At 55.6% G+C, this 15,793-nt stretch overlaps 1 protein-coding gene across 2 annotated transcripts in view; it reads left to right on the plus strand.

Moving 5' to 3' along the window:
* SLIT3 (slit guidance ligand 3) overlaps positions 1–15,793 on the plus strand; it is a 642,896-nt gene that overhangs the window by 600,062 nt on the left and 27,041 nt on the right. For both annotated transcript variants that reach the window (XM_062188711.1, XM_062188710.1), the window contains exons 27-30: positions 1,860–1,957; positions 5,823–5,962; positions 8,822–8,915; positions 15,448–15,585. In XM_062188711.1, the coding sequence (XP_062044695.1) occupies positions 1,860–1,957; positions 5,823–5,962; positions 8,822–8,915; positions 15,448–15,585 (470 nt within the window). The remainder of the gene's footprint in view (positions 1–1,859; positions 1,958–5,822; positions 5,963–8,821; positions 8,916–15,447; positions 15,586–15,793) is intronic.

Here is a 15,793-nt window from a genome sequence, read left to right on the forward strand (position 1 = left end):
TGAGGTCAGACACGGAATTTTCCATATGGCTTCATGTTGGTGCTTATGAAGCTTCAGGTTGTGGAGCATTGTAGATTGACAGACGAAGGATGCTCAACCTGTATTCTTATTCCGATTTCATGGAGGATAAAAAACAGGGCTCAGGGAGAAGTAGTCATTTCCTCAAGGCACAGAGTAGCCAAAGCAGAGTTTGCACTCCCGGCTGCCCCCCACCCCCTCACAGCACCTGTGTTGTTCAAGGGACAGACTGTGCAGTGCAGCAGGGAGGCTCCCAGCACTAAACTTTGGACCTGGAAGTCCAGGCTCGGCTGCTTGTGGCCTGTTCCACTCTCCGCTGTGCCATCTGGAAGCTGCCTCATGTCCAAGTCTGGCTTTCCCATCTGTAACAGCCAACTTTGTAGGGCGGCTGTGCACATCAGATGTGACCAGGAATGTTAAGACCTTTCGCATGAGGCCTGGAATGCAAAGCGCACTCAGTAACAGGAGCGAGAATTAGGATTCGTTTCGCTTCTGCATGCTGACTTCTGGAAGGCAGCCCTGTGCGGTTGTGGTTTAAGATAAGCCCAGACAGCATCCCAAATGGCACTGCTCCCCTCCCTCAGGAAAGCTCCAAGTTGCCCCTGGGCGTGATGGGGCAGGAACCTGCATTGAGAATCAGACAGACTTGGCCCGAGCTTCCTGGCTGCAGCAGACAGGGCCTGAGGCTCTGGCATTAGAGAAAGGAGGAAGAAGCATTTGAGAGAATCCACAGTGTCCTAGGCTGGAAGCCAGAGGGCTCAGTCGGCAGTCACATCGTAGCCAGGAAGCCACAGTCGCTTTCCATCCCAGCACTGGCAGCAGCAGCAGAAGAAGGAAGAGGATTTTCTCAGGCAGATGGCAGGCAGGTGGTAGCGGTGGGAGCACGCCTGAGCTCTCTACCTGGCAGGAGCCCCAGCCACTGATTCCCATGGCCCAGAAACAGGTGCAGCCGATGCCTCCCCAGGTCCTGTGCCTCCAGGCCCTGCAGGCACTGTTGGCCAAGACTTGGGCACAGCCCTCATCTCAGTCTGGGAGAAGCAGGAGCCAGGGGGCCAAGGCGAGCTGGGCTGTTCCGGGGCACAGTGGCTCTGAACTGAAACATCTCCTTTGGAGTGCCGTGCCCCAGAGGAACTCCCCCACCCCCAAAACTGCCTGCCATGGGGGTTCCCCTCCTGGCGTAACATCGGGCTCACCTGCTGAACTTGAGAATAAATACCTGTGTCTGGACCTCTCTCCAGACCAATAAGCATGAGCCTCGGGATTGTCACTTTTTCTGAGACCTCATCTGTTGGCCACACTCCAGCCTTTCTTCACCCTATTCGAGCTGTGGATTTTATTGAGGCCTCTGTGAGATTCACAGTAAAATCATGTTGGCACGGACAGAATGCCCAGTGTGCGTGTGACATAACGTGCAGCACTCTCCCAGGAAAGCTCTACTTGACTTCTCTTAAGGACCATGAGAGAGAGGTTTGCAGAGGTTAAGAGGTGCATGCAAGGTCAAGGTCAGCCAAACAAGACATGGAGCTGGGTTGGAAACTGAGTTTGCTGGACCAAAGCCCGTGCTCTAGCCCAGCAGTTTAGAGTGGAGAAGGTGTGAGTTCCGGGAAGCAGTGAAGCAAGAACCTGCACACTTCAGCTCCCAGCGTTCCTCCCCTCCTTGCTGGGGAGGGCCCAGAGGCGAGGGCTCCCATTGGCATGCCCTGGGCACTCCGCAGTCTTGTCCCTTGCACCCTTATCTGTGCTTTGCCCCAGAGGATGCTGGGAGCTGCCAGGGTCTCCTGGGTGGGAGCAGCCAGTGGAAGCCTCCCTCACCAGTCACCTCTCCCTCTTGTGCTCCTCAGGGCAAGGACTGCAGCGTACCCATCAACACCTGCATCCAGAACCCCTGTCTGCACGGAGGCACCTGCCACCTGAGCGAGAGCCACAAGGACGGCTTCAGGTACCAGCTCAGCCCAGGTCTTCCCGCACCACGCAGGGATCTGTGGGCAGACTCCCCAGGGGGACAGTGCTGGAGAAGCAGCCCAGGCGCTCTAGGAGTATGCGATTGCAAGGCTCCTAGCCTGAGAGGGAAGTACTGCTACATCTACCGCTGCCGACACGGGCCTGCCAGGGAGAAGCCCTTGGTCCAGAGTCACGTAGGTAGTGAATGTTGGTATTAGGACTCAAGTCCAAGTACCTCCTGCCTACAGGAAGCTGCAGGTGCTGGCTGAAGTCAGAAAAGAGACGGCTGGCTCAGAGACCCGCCTGCCTGGCAGTTGCACCCTTCTTCTCTGTATTATAAACGCAGGTCGAGCATCCCGGAGCAGAAATCCAAAATGCTCCCGAGTCTAAAACTTTGTGAGCACCAACATGACACCACAAGCAGGAAATGTTGCTCTGTATTTCATGTGAGGAGTGACAGGCAACATGTAGGTGCAACAAAAATAGCAGACAAAATTACCTTCAGGCTGTGTGTCTAAGGTTTATGAAACATACATGAATCTGTTGTCTAAACTGGGGTCCCATCTCCAAGATGAAGTATTCTATAGAGATAAATGCAAACTATATGTATGCATATTTATCTAAATACACACACACACACACAAATAATCCAAAATCTGGGGGGGAAAAAGTGCAAATCTGAACCACTCCTGGTCTCAAGCATCTAATTTAAAGGCTACTCAACTTGTAATAGTGGTGACGGGTGGCATTGGTTATACAGGCACTAGCTACTCATGCTCTCCCTGAGCTCTGTACTCAGCCCTCTCTGATAGGTAGCGAGTGGGCCCATTGAACAGATGAGGAAACCAAGGCACAGAGATTGATTTGCCCTAGGTCACATGGGCTGACACTGGCTCCTGGATCTAACCTCACATCCAGTCCTCTTTCCGCTCTGGTATTAAGATCTCAGGAAGAAAGGGGGAGAGAAACCACCTAAGTCTTTCTCGTGTCTTTCCTGGGAATGAGAAGAGGCTTCTCCCCAAACCTCACCACCCCTCCCTGCTTCCCACCTTCCCCAGCAGCTCTCAGATGCCCGGTCTCCCCAGCCGGGGGCCCCAGCAAAACCAGACTGCTGGAAACCGACTCCCACACCGCTGCTCCCCAGGTGAGCCAGCGGGTTAGGGAGCCACGCCTCAGCAGTAAAGGCAGGGCCGTGCAATTTTTACCAAGCTCAGATTGCGAACAATTAATTATCAAAAGCACTCTGGCCAGAGGCTGCTATGGGGTCTGTGGGAGAATTCCAGCTCTGTGCTCCCAGCTCCGTTCCCCAGGGAACCCAGCCTGCCCGCATGCCTGCCTGCCAAGCCAGCCCCGTCAAACCCCCGCTCTTGAAGAGTGACAGTCAAGGCAGAGTTCATGTTCCTGCCTCCGTGAGCCAAACCACCCTCCTCCAGCCATCACCTAGGGCGGGAGTCAGCAGAAACCGCAGAAATCTCACAGAGGCGGCCACACGGCCCCAGCCAGGAAACACCTCCAGGGCTGACAGCCTGGCTCTGCCCTGCCAGGCTTGGAAGGTGGCAGTGGCGGGGACAGAAGAGCTCCCGCCGCAGGAGACCGTGTTTCTGCTGTCTTTACTGGAAGCGCCGTGAGCAGAAGCCTCCCATTTCCATCCCCCAAGTCCCACAGGGGTTTCTGATGCACTGGAAGCATTCCTAGAACTTGGTTTGGGAGGAAGAGGGCCCAGGTCGACAGTAGCAGGGGAAGGGGACAGGCACAGCCCATGTGCAGTGTCCAGAGCGCCGGAAATCCCACGTCACATAGCACGTGCCAGCTCAGCAGAGGGCAGGGGTGCTCATCAGGAGCTCTGCCCCTGTCGGCCCTCCTGGACTCACTTCCTTAGGGCTCCCACTGCTTGCCAGGCCAGAAGTTCAAGCTTGAAGTGGTAGCAGGGCTGGCTCCCTCTGCAGCCCACAGGGCAGGGCCCCTCCTTGCCCCTTCCTGTCTTCTGGGGACTTGCTGGTGGTCTTGGGCTCTCCTTGGCTGCCTTCATCATCATGGGCCCTCCCCAAGCCTCTGTGTGCACCTGTCTTCCTCACATTCGATTGGTGGTCCACCCTCTCCCAGTGTGACTTCAACTGAACGACACCTGCCACCACACTGTCTCCCAGTGAGGTCACGTTGGAGGCCCGTGGAGTGAGGACTTCACCATCCTTTGGGGGTGAGGGCCATAATTCAACCTATCTCGCCCAGGTGTTCCTGTCGATGCTTCTCTAATCCTGTTGCATGGCCTGCTCACAAGAATAGCAAAGGCCACACAGGAGAGCAAAATGGGAGACAGGGTCTGCTATGCCTCCCCATAGCTCCCGAAGTGCTCTTGGAGTGTCCTTGGCAACCCCTTTGAGATGTCCGCCGAGGACAGGAGGGTCTGAAGCCACTTTCGCACCCTCTGTGCACTCTGCTGGCTACCCCTGCCCTCTTGGCCAGCCACCCACAGCCCACTAATGGGCACTACCCTGGTTGAAGATTGAACTCCCCCTCCCTGACCTGCACCCCAGCTGGCTCTGAAGAAGCAAAGCAGTTGTTTTCATGAATACCCCAGCAGCCTAACAAAAAAAAAAATGAGGAAGGGTCATTTTGCTGTACTGCACTGAGCTCAGACCCAAGCAGCCCCTGGAAAGGGGGTTAAATAGGATCTTGGGGCTGCAGAAATGTACCTCCTAGTGGTTTAGTTTAACTGACTTTTTAAGCTACATCTCTAATCAGAGCAGTGTGTGCAGAGACCTGGAATTCCACGTGCAAAGAGTGAGCACGCACTGATGATGGGGCCTAAATCCCTGAGAGCACGACAGGCCAGGAAGAGCAAGATTTCACCGCAACACTTGCTTAATCAGACACACACTTCCCAGCCACCCCCAGGCACCCTGCAGCCCTCACACCTGCTGGTCGACCCAACCTGGATCTGCTCTGACTCATTCTGTATACCTCATTCTGGGGCGTGGCCAAGTTCAAGGGGAGCCAAACTTCTTCTGGGAGAGATTTAACACTCGAAAGACAAATAAAGGCCCTGCATCCTGCTGACCCAAGCCAGGCTCACCGGAAGCCCTCGGTCTTGGCAGGAGAGGGGTCCTCCCACTCCATCCCCTGCTGCCCATGAAGCTGCTGGGGCTCAGAGTTACAGGATTCATGTTGAGAGAAATGACATGCCTGAGCAGAGGTGGAGGGCGGGGATGGTTTTGTATGAAACTGAAGCTGGCCAATGTGTTCTGAGCGTTTTCTGTGTGCCGTGTACCCTGTGAGCTTTGCTTGTATAATCTCATTTCATCTCAACAGCCACCCAAGGTCAAACAGCTGCGAGGTGGCAAACCAGAATTACTCCCAGGAAACCCAGTCACAGAGCCCGTGCCCTTGACCACGAGGCTCTGCTCCCTCCTTCCCCTGAGATAGGAAGGCTGTCTTTGAGTGAAAACCCCATGGAAAGGGGGATGGACGTGGATCCTGCTGTCTCTCTCTGGCTGCCAGACTGCGCCAAGGGTGGGCAGAGATTCATGCCATGTCCCTGTCCAGCTGGGGTGGGGGGTGGGGAGGCAGTCATGGAGACATTGCAGGTGGGAAACACCCCCGGGGCGAGGCAGCCAACAAGGACCAGGGGAGACAGAACGTTGTCTGGGGGTAGGGGATGAAATGAAGCCGACCTCAGAGCCCTCTGAGGGTCCTCCTGCTCAGAATCCCAAGGCTTCATGCATCCTCACATCTCAGACCTTCATCGGCAGGTGAGATAATCCAACTAATTGTATTTCCCACCCCTCCCTCCCTCTCTGACTCTCCCACCCACGCCACTCCCTGACCCCTGTCCTGCCTCCCCCCACCCCAATATGTCCCCAAAGCTGCTCCTGCCCACTGGGCTTCGAGGGGCAGCGGTGTGAGATCAACCCCGATGACTGTGAGGACAACGACTGTGAGAACAACGCCACCTGTGTGGATGGCATCAACAACTACGTGTGTGTCTGCCCGCCTAACTACACAGGTGAGGCTCTCCTGCGTGCGCCATTGTGTGTGTGGTGGGGGACAGGGCATGGCTGGAGGAATACCACCTTCGTGGCTTCTTCTGGGGAGGCCCCATCGTTTCTCCCAGGACCACCATATGCCTTGAGTAGCTTCCCAAAGCCCCATTCTGTTGTCTTGCCCGTCTCCTCCACCACCAACCCCCGGCCATGCACTGGCTCCTGGCAACTTTGAAACAGGCTCCCAGAGCTCTTGCAGCTGCGTGCTCAACCAGTTGATGGTCACTGCCTCCCGCAGAAGCCCTGGAGACCTAGGACTTACCGTTGTTTATGCTTTGTTCAGGTCTAGTCCATCGCCTCTGGAAAGCTACAGTTTCCAGGGACTCTGGTAGGAGCTGGGGATGTGACCTGTGCAAAGCAAAGTTCCTTCTTACAGGAAGCTCATGGTCAAGAGAGAAAGACTTGGATTCAACAGAATGAAAGCATAGCCTTCGTAAGCCCAGGGCTCCCAGTGCTGGAACCTAACCCAGCCAGAGACCTCTGGAAGCCTCCTCTTAGGAGGCCTTAAAACACAAAGTCTTTGTTTCCTACATTTACAGCCCCTGATGAGGACTTAAATATACCAGTAGATGGTGAAATGCTACCAGTTGTTACAAAATACAGGTGACTTTGTTTTGACACCAACCTGAAGCCGCTGAATTCATTAAAAGTATGACTCAATGGCAAAAGGGTGCAGAAATCCTGCATCCAGTAATCCCCCTCTTCTGGGAGTGGTGTGACACAGAGTAGCCTGTCCGAGGTGGTGACAATCCTACCGTAAAGAAAGCTGAATTTTGTTTAACCCAGCAGTTCCCAAAGTAATTTGATCTCGGAGCTTCCATCTTACCACACTCCAGAACACCCTCACCAAGCCAGATGTCTTGTGTTGGACGAACCATATTTTAGGAAATACTAGCCTAAGGCAAGTAGCTGTTGAGGCTGGTGCAACAAAGGGACTGCCATGTCCTGCAGCCTACAGGAGCCTGGCTTTTATGTCAAGAGTCAGGCGAGAGGTCGAGGGATGTGGCCTCCATCCCGAGAACCACAGAGAAGGTGGCTGAGCCTCTCTGTCTTTGCCCCTCAGACCCTGGGCCTTTACCTCGCCCAAAAGTCAGGGATCCCCAAGCACAGTCTTGGGACTCCTGGAATGTGCCAAGGCCAACTGAGAAAACCATCTACTCGATTAACCCTGGGCCTTCCTGGGGTCCCAGACAACCCTTTTTGCTGGGAAAAGTTGCTGGTAAAACTGCTAAGGCTTTGCCTCCTGAATGCCTCGTGTCTAGGTAGAGTTGTAGCCGAGAGTCACATTAGCAACAGGCAACACTTACTGTGTGCCCTGCTATAGGCAGAGCCCTAAATAACCACTGGAGACCAGTAGGTCTCAGCCACAGGGGGCTTCTGATCTCCCTAAGATGGGAGGACTCACTGTAGGGTTGATCACTTGTCCAGGGGAACCCGCCCCCTGCCAGAAGAGATGGTAAGAATCCCAGCAGCAAGGGAGCAGTCAAGAGGGGCTGCAAACAGGCTTTGTGAATGAGGAGGGGCTTCAGCCAAATCTACAGCAGGCAGATAAGCAGTGGAGAGGGGCTGGGGGAACCCAGAACAGGTGGTCTCCTGCCCGGCGGAGCCCCATCTGCTTCTGCAGGTGACCAGACTGACTCCTGGTGGAGAGTCCCTGGGGACCTCACCTGCTTTTCCGTGTCTCGCCAGGTGACAAGGAAGAGAAGGTCTGAAAAAAACACCGTGTCCTTTGCAGTCTTGACAAGGGAGGGCCAAACGTGGAGAGGGCAGGGGGCTGAGGGCCGGTCTCCAGGTGTGTCCCCCACTGTAGCAGAGATGACGCTCTGGAGCGGTGTGTGTCGTCCATTGCTGCCAGCCCGCCCCAGGACCACCCTGCGCCCCGTTCCCTGGGAGCAGTGGCTCTGGCAGCCTTCTCCCACCCCTGCCTCATCCTGCCCCAGAGAGAACTTGCTGGGCTACAAGTTTCCCTCCCCTGACTGCACAGCATTGGAGGAAACCCAAAACTCAGACCTTGAAATCCTGCACACCTTGGGAGCTGCTGTCACCCTCCATGCTCCTAAAACACACGGTCAGCTGGTGCAAGCTCTCTCTGGCTGAGCTTGGAGGGCCAACCCGGAGTGTTTATAACCCGCTAGGCTTGCATTTTGCAGCACTGGGAACTTCAAAGGCAGTATATCCAGAAATCAGAACGTCAAATGGCTTTCCTGTTTCCTTCTTTGAAAAATCCAAGAGGCTGCTTCTCTCTCTCAGGTGAACTGTGCTGCTTAGCCTTGGCTGCTTCTCCAGGAAGCCATCTCTGACCTCCTGGGCCAGGTCTTAGACCCCCCTCACTGTCCACACAGAGCACCCCCTTTGGTGGCACCTAGGACTCTGTGCTACAAGCACCTGTGTATGTGTACATCTCCCCGTAAGGCTGTGCAGGGGGCACAGGACTTGGTCACCTCTGTGTCCCCAGCACCTGACACGTGCTTGTCACATAGGAGTTGCTTAGTAAGTAGCTATGGAGTAAGAACACAAAGGCAGGGGCCCAGCCCAAGCTCAGGGTCTGGCACCCTGGGGTTGCAGCTGCAGCAGCCCCTGAGCAATCAAGGAAAGAAGCCAAGTGGTGGCGCTGTGCCAGTGCGGTGCCCAGGAGGGACCTCAAATCTTCCACTGTCGCTGCTAGGGAAACCAAGGCAGAGGCACTGGAGAAAGGATTCATGAAGAGAGAGAATTCAGGGTTCTCGATGGCCATGACCGCCTGGCTGGCTGGGTCTGGGCTTCTGGCCAGCAGATCCCCAGGACCCTCCCCAGTGCCTGAGTTCTCTGCCTTCTCCCGCCAGGTGAACTGTGCGATGAGGTGATTGACCACTGTGTGCCCGGGATGAACCTCTGTCAGCATGAGGCCAAGTGCATCTCCCTGGACAGAGGGTTCAGGTAAGGCTCGGCTGCACACTCTGTTCTCATGTGCTGCTCTGTGTCGGCCTCGGAGGTGATCTAACTCTCTCACTCTGTCTCGTGGGTCTCCTGTGACCGGTCGTGGAGGGGAGGGCGGTGGCTGGAGCGAGTCTCGTGGGTTCTTTTCCTCAGCTTAGTATAGGAATAAAAAGCTGGGAAACAATTTGCAAAGATGCAGAAAGTTTTATTAGCAAAGAAGCTTTTATTTGACAAGCAACAGAAAAGGGTCTGGTCCGAGAGGACAGCAGGTGGAGCGCCCGAACGTGTGCCCGAGCGGGACCTGGCTTGGAGGAAGTGTCCCGAGGTCTTACGGCTTTACTGGCTTTGTTTTCATTGGGTCATTCTGAGGGGGTGCCCACTGGACGGGGGTTTTGCGTACCGTATGTTGATTGGCCTGGGGCTCGTGGAGATAGCAGGGGTCTCCTGGAGACGGCCTGTCTTCTCCTTAGGGGCTCAGTCCCCTCTGCTACCTCTGAGTGGAAGATTGCAACTAACTTGAAGGCAAGGTTTACAACCACAAGGGTCACACAAGATGGCCAGGGTCTCCCTGGAGCCAGTCCAACTCTCCCCAGGGGCTCAGCCCCTTCCCCTGCCAGCTCTGGGTGAAAGGTTGCACCCACCTGAAGCTGTGATTGACAGCTACAAGGTCACACATGCAGCACAAGAAGCTATTAGTGGGGGAGATGCCGGTTGGCCTGGAAACGGGCTTCCTAGCCACAGCTGGCAGCCTGCTTGTGAAGAACATTCTACCTGTGTCTGAGGGGCCCACGTGCTCCCAGCCCCACTGGATGGCCTCATGTCTGTCAGTAGACAGATGCAGAAGGACTGGCGTTGTGGCATAGTAGGTTAAGCCACCACCTGCAGTGCCAGCATCCCATAGGGCTGCCAGATCACATCCCGACTTCTCCTCTTCCAATCCAGCTCCCTGGGAAGGCAGTGGAAGGTGGCCCCTGTGTATGTGGGCCCCTATGCCCACATGGGAGACACAGAAGCAGAGCAGCCCAGCTCCGGCTGTTGTGGTCATTTGGGGAGCGAACCAACACATGGAAGACCTTTCTCTCTGTCACCCCTCTCTGTAACTCAGCCTCTCCAATAAATAAATAAAATCTTAAAAACAAAGGAAGATGACAGAGAGGGGAGAGGGAGAGAAAACAGAAATCTCCCTCCCCTTCCCTCTACTCTTCCTCTCCTTTCTGCCAGTCTCTCTCTCTCTCTCTCTCTCTCTCTCTCTCTCTCTCATATATATTACACCTCTCTTTCCCCGAGCAGGGAAAGCAGACCCAGCCCACAGAGCGCGAAGGGCGTTCAGCGGCCTTTCCCACGTGCTGCTGTCACGGTGCTCTGCCCGCTGTGGCTACAGCAAGTTTGCCAGCTTGCGCACCTTGGTTCAGCAGCCACTTCCATTGGTGGAGCTGTCTCCATGGTGAGCAGTGGAGCCAATAGGAGCCAGGGGAGCGAGTGTATGAGCAAGTCTAAGGTGGATGGAGGAGAGGCTGCCTCAGGGGAGGGCTTCCCAGTGTCTGCGCCTGAGAATCCAGTAGCCCTGGGGACGCCCCCCGGACTCTGGCTCACCCTTCCCACCACCCTCTTTCATGAAAACCAGGGCCACTACCTCTTCCCGAAAAACTCCTGAGACTCTCACTTGGACAGGGGGAGCCCAGGACCCTGTGGCCAGGAGTGCGCTGCACATCCCCAAGGCTGCCCTTCCCATGCAGCTGCCTGCCTCTGCTCCCCAGCAGGCTCCGTCCAGTGCTGGAAGGAAGTCAGGGACTGGGCGAAGCAGGCAGAGCCCAGAGCATCTGGGTCCTCACAGGCCCCTGAGATGACCCTACCGTGCCTCCCCTTGAGATGAGGGCCCTGGTTCTGATGCCCAGTGCCCAGGCTGTGTGTCCTCGCGCAGAGCGCTCACTGGCCACTTCTGCAGCCCAGACCCTGGGTCCAGGGGGCTGGAGTCCGTGCAATTCCCAGCATCAGGGCAGTGAGTTCGCTGGAACTGAGATGCTACGCTGAAAGCCCAGGGCCTCGGGGAGATTCAGAATCCTAGCAAGCCCAAGGCCAGTGACGTCCTCCCAGAGGCAGCCAGGGCATTCTTGGGATTGAGAACAGTGGGCATTTCAGGTGGTGGAAGCTCTTGAACTTGACTGGGGGTGGGGTGGGGCTCTTAGACTCCAGAACCAGAGTCAGCATCGCGGGTTCTCGCTGTTGTCCCAGCCCGGCCAGCCCCGGAGCTTCATCCTGTGGAGGGCTGTGGGACTGTGAGACGCTTACGGCTCCTTTCCTTGGCCCTCATGGGCCTCCGGAGGGGGCGAGGGGAAGCTGTCGTGGGATGAACGTTTGGAAAACTGGGAGTGCTCTGCGTCCTGAGGAAGAAAGAACCTACTGGGACGGGAGGAAAGCCACCCGTGGGGTGTGGGGGTGTAGTCAGCCTCCAAGGCCGGGGTGGGGGATTTGGAGGGGCTGAGAGGCCCCAGAGGTAGAGAAGGGTCTGTAGGAAGGGCGAGAGGACATGACGATGTCTTTCGTCATGTGGTTTCCTTTGTGTTTTGGCCTTGGCAGGGAAAATGCAGGAGGCGTACTGGGGCCCCTGCGTTCTGAGACCAAAGGAAGCCAGCAATCTGTCCGTGTTCCCACGTGTTCCACTCAAACCACAGCCCTCCCCCGCCCACCGCTGAGATGGCGCGGCTCGCCTGAGTGTGAGGGCGAGCAGTGCCTCCCACAAGCCTACCCCCACCCAGGACTGGACTTCAAGTCAAGCCCACTCCCCACGTTAGATACTCTGAGGGGCCAACTGGAGCCCAAAGCAGAGCCCAGCAGAGGAACCAGCAGAGTGCGGGTGCCTTGGAAGGGTTACGAATTGGCAGAGAATCTGAACAGGCGAGGTCCACGTAGGGAGGGGCTGAATGAATGCCCTCCCAAGCCTTGTGTTCAGCGAGCTCTGAGGTCGCTGGCTTGCACCTGTGCAGCCAGCATGGAGGCTGGGCGGGCGTGGGAGAGGGTACAGCCTTGGGGTTGGGAATGCTGGCGAGCTGAGGCAGCCAGACCCCTCACAAACCTGAAGTACCTGATCCTGGACACCTCACCCTGTCGCAGTAATGCCGCATGAGTTCTAGGACAGTACAGAACAGGAAGACAGCAGTCTAGCTTTCATTATCTGATGATGTTTTATTTATACATAATGTCTCCTGCGAGGCATCCTGGGGAAGGCTAGAGGCCAACTCAATAATGTGAGCTTTTTATTAAAATGCATTTACATCAGAAATCCTTCCTCCCAGTGCAACACTCTATGGTTTCATTCTGCTCCCCTCCCATCCCTTCCAAACAGCTCACATCCCATGGCAGCCTAGAGGGTTATTAACATGAGAAATAATGCAGTCGGTGTGACCTCTGCCCAGGCTTAAAGGTGTTTATCCTTGGAGATCTCCTTGTACACTCTGCCTGCGAAGGCTCTGTGCTGGGCGCATAGCTCCCGCCCATCAACGGTGCGGATCATAACAAAACCACAGCTCGCTGTTACCAGCATCCCCCGAGAGCGTCCTTTGCATCAGGCAGAGTGCCTGATGACTGGACACCCAGCGCGTTCTGTGAGGCACACGGGCAGGAAGCAAGCTGCCTTCCCACGTGCATAGGCCGGGGGTGACTGCAAGTCTGTCTTCCTGGCTGACATCGCGAGTCTCGGCAAAACCCAGCGACTTCCCCTGTCCTGGCACCAAGCCCATCACTTTGCTACTTCCCCTCATTTACAGTCAGTAGCCCCACTCCACGCTACAGCTGGATAAGCCTTCCACTTGAACCAGAAGAAAGATAAAGGCAAAACCTTTCAGAACATTACAGGTAAAGTCACGGGCTGCTGCTTTTTAGTCCCGGAGAAATGTTGTAAAGGTCCTTGCTACTGGAAGAGAGATCTGTGAGACAGCAGCATTGGCATCACGTGGGAGGGCTTGTTGGAATGCTGAGTCCCAGGCCCCACCCAGCCTCCCTGATGAGGTCAGCAGCTGCGTTTTCACCTGATTGCTGGGTGTTTTATATACTTGTGAAAGTTTGAGATGCTCCTGGCGTGGACAGGGTTGTTGCATGAAACAGAATAGGAAGACATTTACCCCAGTCCTCTACTGCTTAGTCTGGGAGTGAGGATTGCGTTCTTAATTCCTAATAAGGACCTCAACGATAGCCTTGAATTCATTGCTTCATGGCTTTTATCCTGCTAAGTATTGGGCAGCCAACCCAGTGCTGGGTTGCCCTAGAGAAGGCCAAGTAGCTTGATTTGTTCTGCAGGTTCTTTTTAGAACCAGGAGACCCAGGCACAGGTGCCTGTCAGGGCCAGGGTTCACACAGGACTGGACGTACGGACTGCACTGCACTGGGCACGTGTCTCCACGTGGGCCTTCCTGATGGGTGTTCTTGGAAGGCTGGTTGATCGTGAACTGCAATGATGTGTTTGCAACTTCTAGTGCTGCAGTAGGTTATGTATTTAGAATCTGCCAGTCAAAGACATCAAGGTGAATTGGTCAGAACTTAGCAGATTTTACTGTTTTGGAACATGGGCCCAGGAAATCCTTAGATTCTGGGACTTGCTCCCCAAGGAACACACCACCCCCTTGGGGTCTTGCCTAGTGATGAATACGCACCCAACAATGCCAGGATCCATCTTCCATCCACTCCTAGCAGGGGAGAGTGAGTGGAGAGAGGAGGGAGCACCATCTCTTGGCCCCTTATGGGACAGCCTAAGTATTCAGAGCCCTTGCACCCTTGTCCCTCCCCATCACCACCACCGCCTCCCCCCGACCCCACCTTTGCCCTCTTCCTCTGATGTGGGTACCTTTTGATTATTGCTGTTACTCTGCTTGGGAAAATTCAATGGTGAGCCCAGGGAGGTACGCAGGCTTTGTGGGAGGCAGAAGAGCCAGTTTGCTCTGTGCTTCTTCGTGCCTGTGGGTATCAGCCCCGGGTACCTTCCCGTCTGTTTCTGTGCTGTCAGTGCAGTATTACCCCAGACATGCATCTTCCTGGCCCACGCTCAGAGGCCAGGTGTCAGCTGCAGCAGCTTTCTTTGGCTGGGTTTTAAACCTAAGCTAGCAAGGATATTGCTGGAGTGGTGGATACTTTGCTGTTTAGGGAGAGGTGGGCTCAGTGTGCAAGGCGTGGGGTGGGGCAGTCACTCCTGTCCTTTCTCCTGGGGAGCAGGAGCCACATGTTAAAGGCTAAGAGATTGTACCCTCTTGTCCCCATCAGAATCTCGGGAGGGGTGGACAAGCAATAAAACACAATCCAGGGAAGTGCACAAGGCATCATTGTCTTTGTCATCTACATATCATGTCCATTGTTTACTCTGTAGGTCAGTTAGCTTTTTTATTTGAAAGGCTGGGGTATACACAGAGAGAGACAAAGATTCTCCATCAACTGATTCACTCCCCAAATGCCTACAACAGCTGGAGCTGGGCCAGGCCAAAGCCAGGAGCCCAGAGTTCCATCCAGGTCCCCCATGTGGGTGGCAGGAACCCGAGTACTTGAGCCCTCACCTGCTGCCTCCCAGGACGCACAAGCAGGAAGCTGGGATGGAGCGAAGCTGGAACTCAAAGCCGGGCACCCTGCTATGGGCTGCAGGCGTGCCAAGCAGTGGCTTAGTCACTGCACCAAACGCCCATCCCCATCCCAGTTAATTGTTAAAGCAACCAAAAGAGGAGAGCTCTCCACCATCAATCACATTTAAAGAAGAAATGGAGGGGCCGGCGCCATGGCGCACTAGGTTAATCTTCTGCCTGAAGCACCAGCATCCCATATGGGTGCCGGTTCTGGTCCCGGTTGCCCCTCTTCCAGGCCAGCTCTCTGCTGTGGCCCAGGAGGGCAGTGGAGGATGCCCCAAGTGCTTGGGCCCTGTACCCACATGGGAAACCAGGAGAAGCACCTGGCTCCTGGCTTCAGATCGGCACAGCGCCAGCCATGACAGCCATTTGGGGAGTGAACCAACGGAAGGAAGACCTTTCTCTCTGTCTGTCTCTCTCACTGTCTGTAACTCTACCTGTCAAATAAATAAATAGAAATCTTAAAAAAGAAGAAGAAGAAGAAGAAGAAGAAATGGAGACAGAGAGGAAACAAGTGGCTGATAGCTTAGGACCATGAGCGTGCACCATTCCACCACAGAGCCTCAGGGGTGACACGGGTGCTCTCTGAGCTCTGCTTTCCTCCTTTGGAGGATGACAGACCCTCCTGACAGGGCTCTGGGAGACCACCTTGCCCTACCCCAACCCCCGCCAAATGGTCCCCCCATGCTCCTCAGCTTGGGCTTCTGAAAACAAAGCTACACACACATGCACACACACACACGTGTACACACTTGTGCACGCACATGGAGTAGACACAGCTTGATGCCAGGGACAAAGGCTGTGGACTGCCCACGCCACCCACCGGTGGAGTCCGGCCTTGCGGGGGTGGGGCTCTGGTGTGGGGAAGCATGAGGACTACCTAAAAGCTGGCCCCAGCCCCTAGGAATGGTCTCCCTGTGCCTGTGTTTCAGGTGCGACTGTCTCCCTGGCTACAGCGGCAAGCTCTGTGAGATAGACAATGACGACTGTGCGGCCCACAAGTGCCGCCACGGCGCCCAGTGCGTGGACGCGGTCAACGGCTACACGTGCATCTGTCCTCAGGGCTTCAGGTATGGCAGAGGGCACCTTGGGAAGGAGACAGCCCCGGCAGGCCAGCTCACAGGGCTGGAGACACCGGCCCAGGGCAGCTCTGTGCAGAAGCCGGGCTTATGTTCCAAGCTGCATCATGTCGCGCTTGGGCCTGACACCAGCCACCATTGGAAGATAGCCAGCTTGCGGGGTGGGGGCGGCCACATGGCCACAAGGGCAGAATCTGCT

This window comes from Lepus europaeus, chromosome 4 (genome assembly GCF_033115175.1).
Source record: "Lepus europaeus isolate LE1 chromosome 4, mLepTim1.pri, whole genome shotgun sequence".
NCBI lineage: Eukaryota > Metazoa > Chordata > Mammalia > Lagomorpha > Leporidae > Lepus > Lepus europaeus.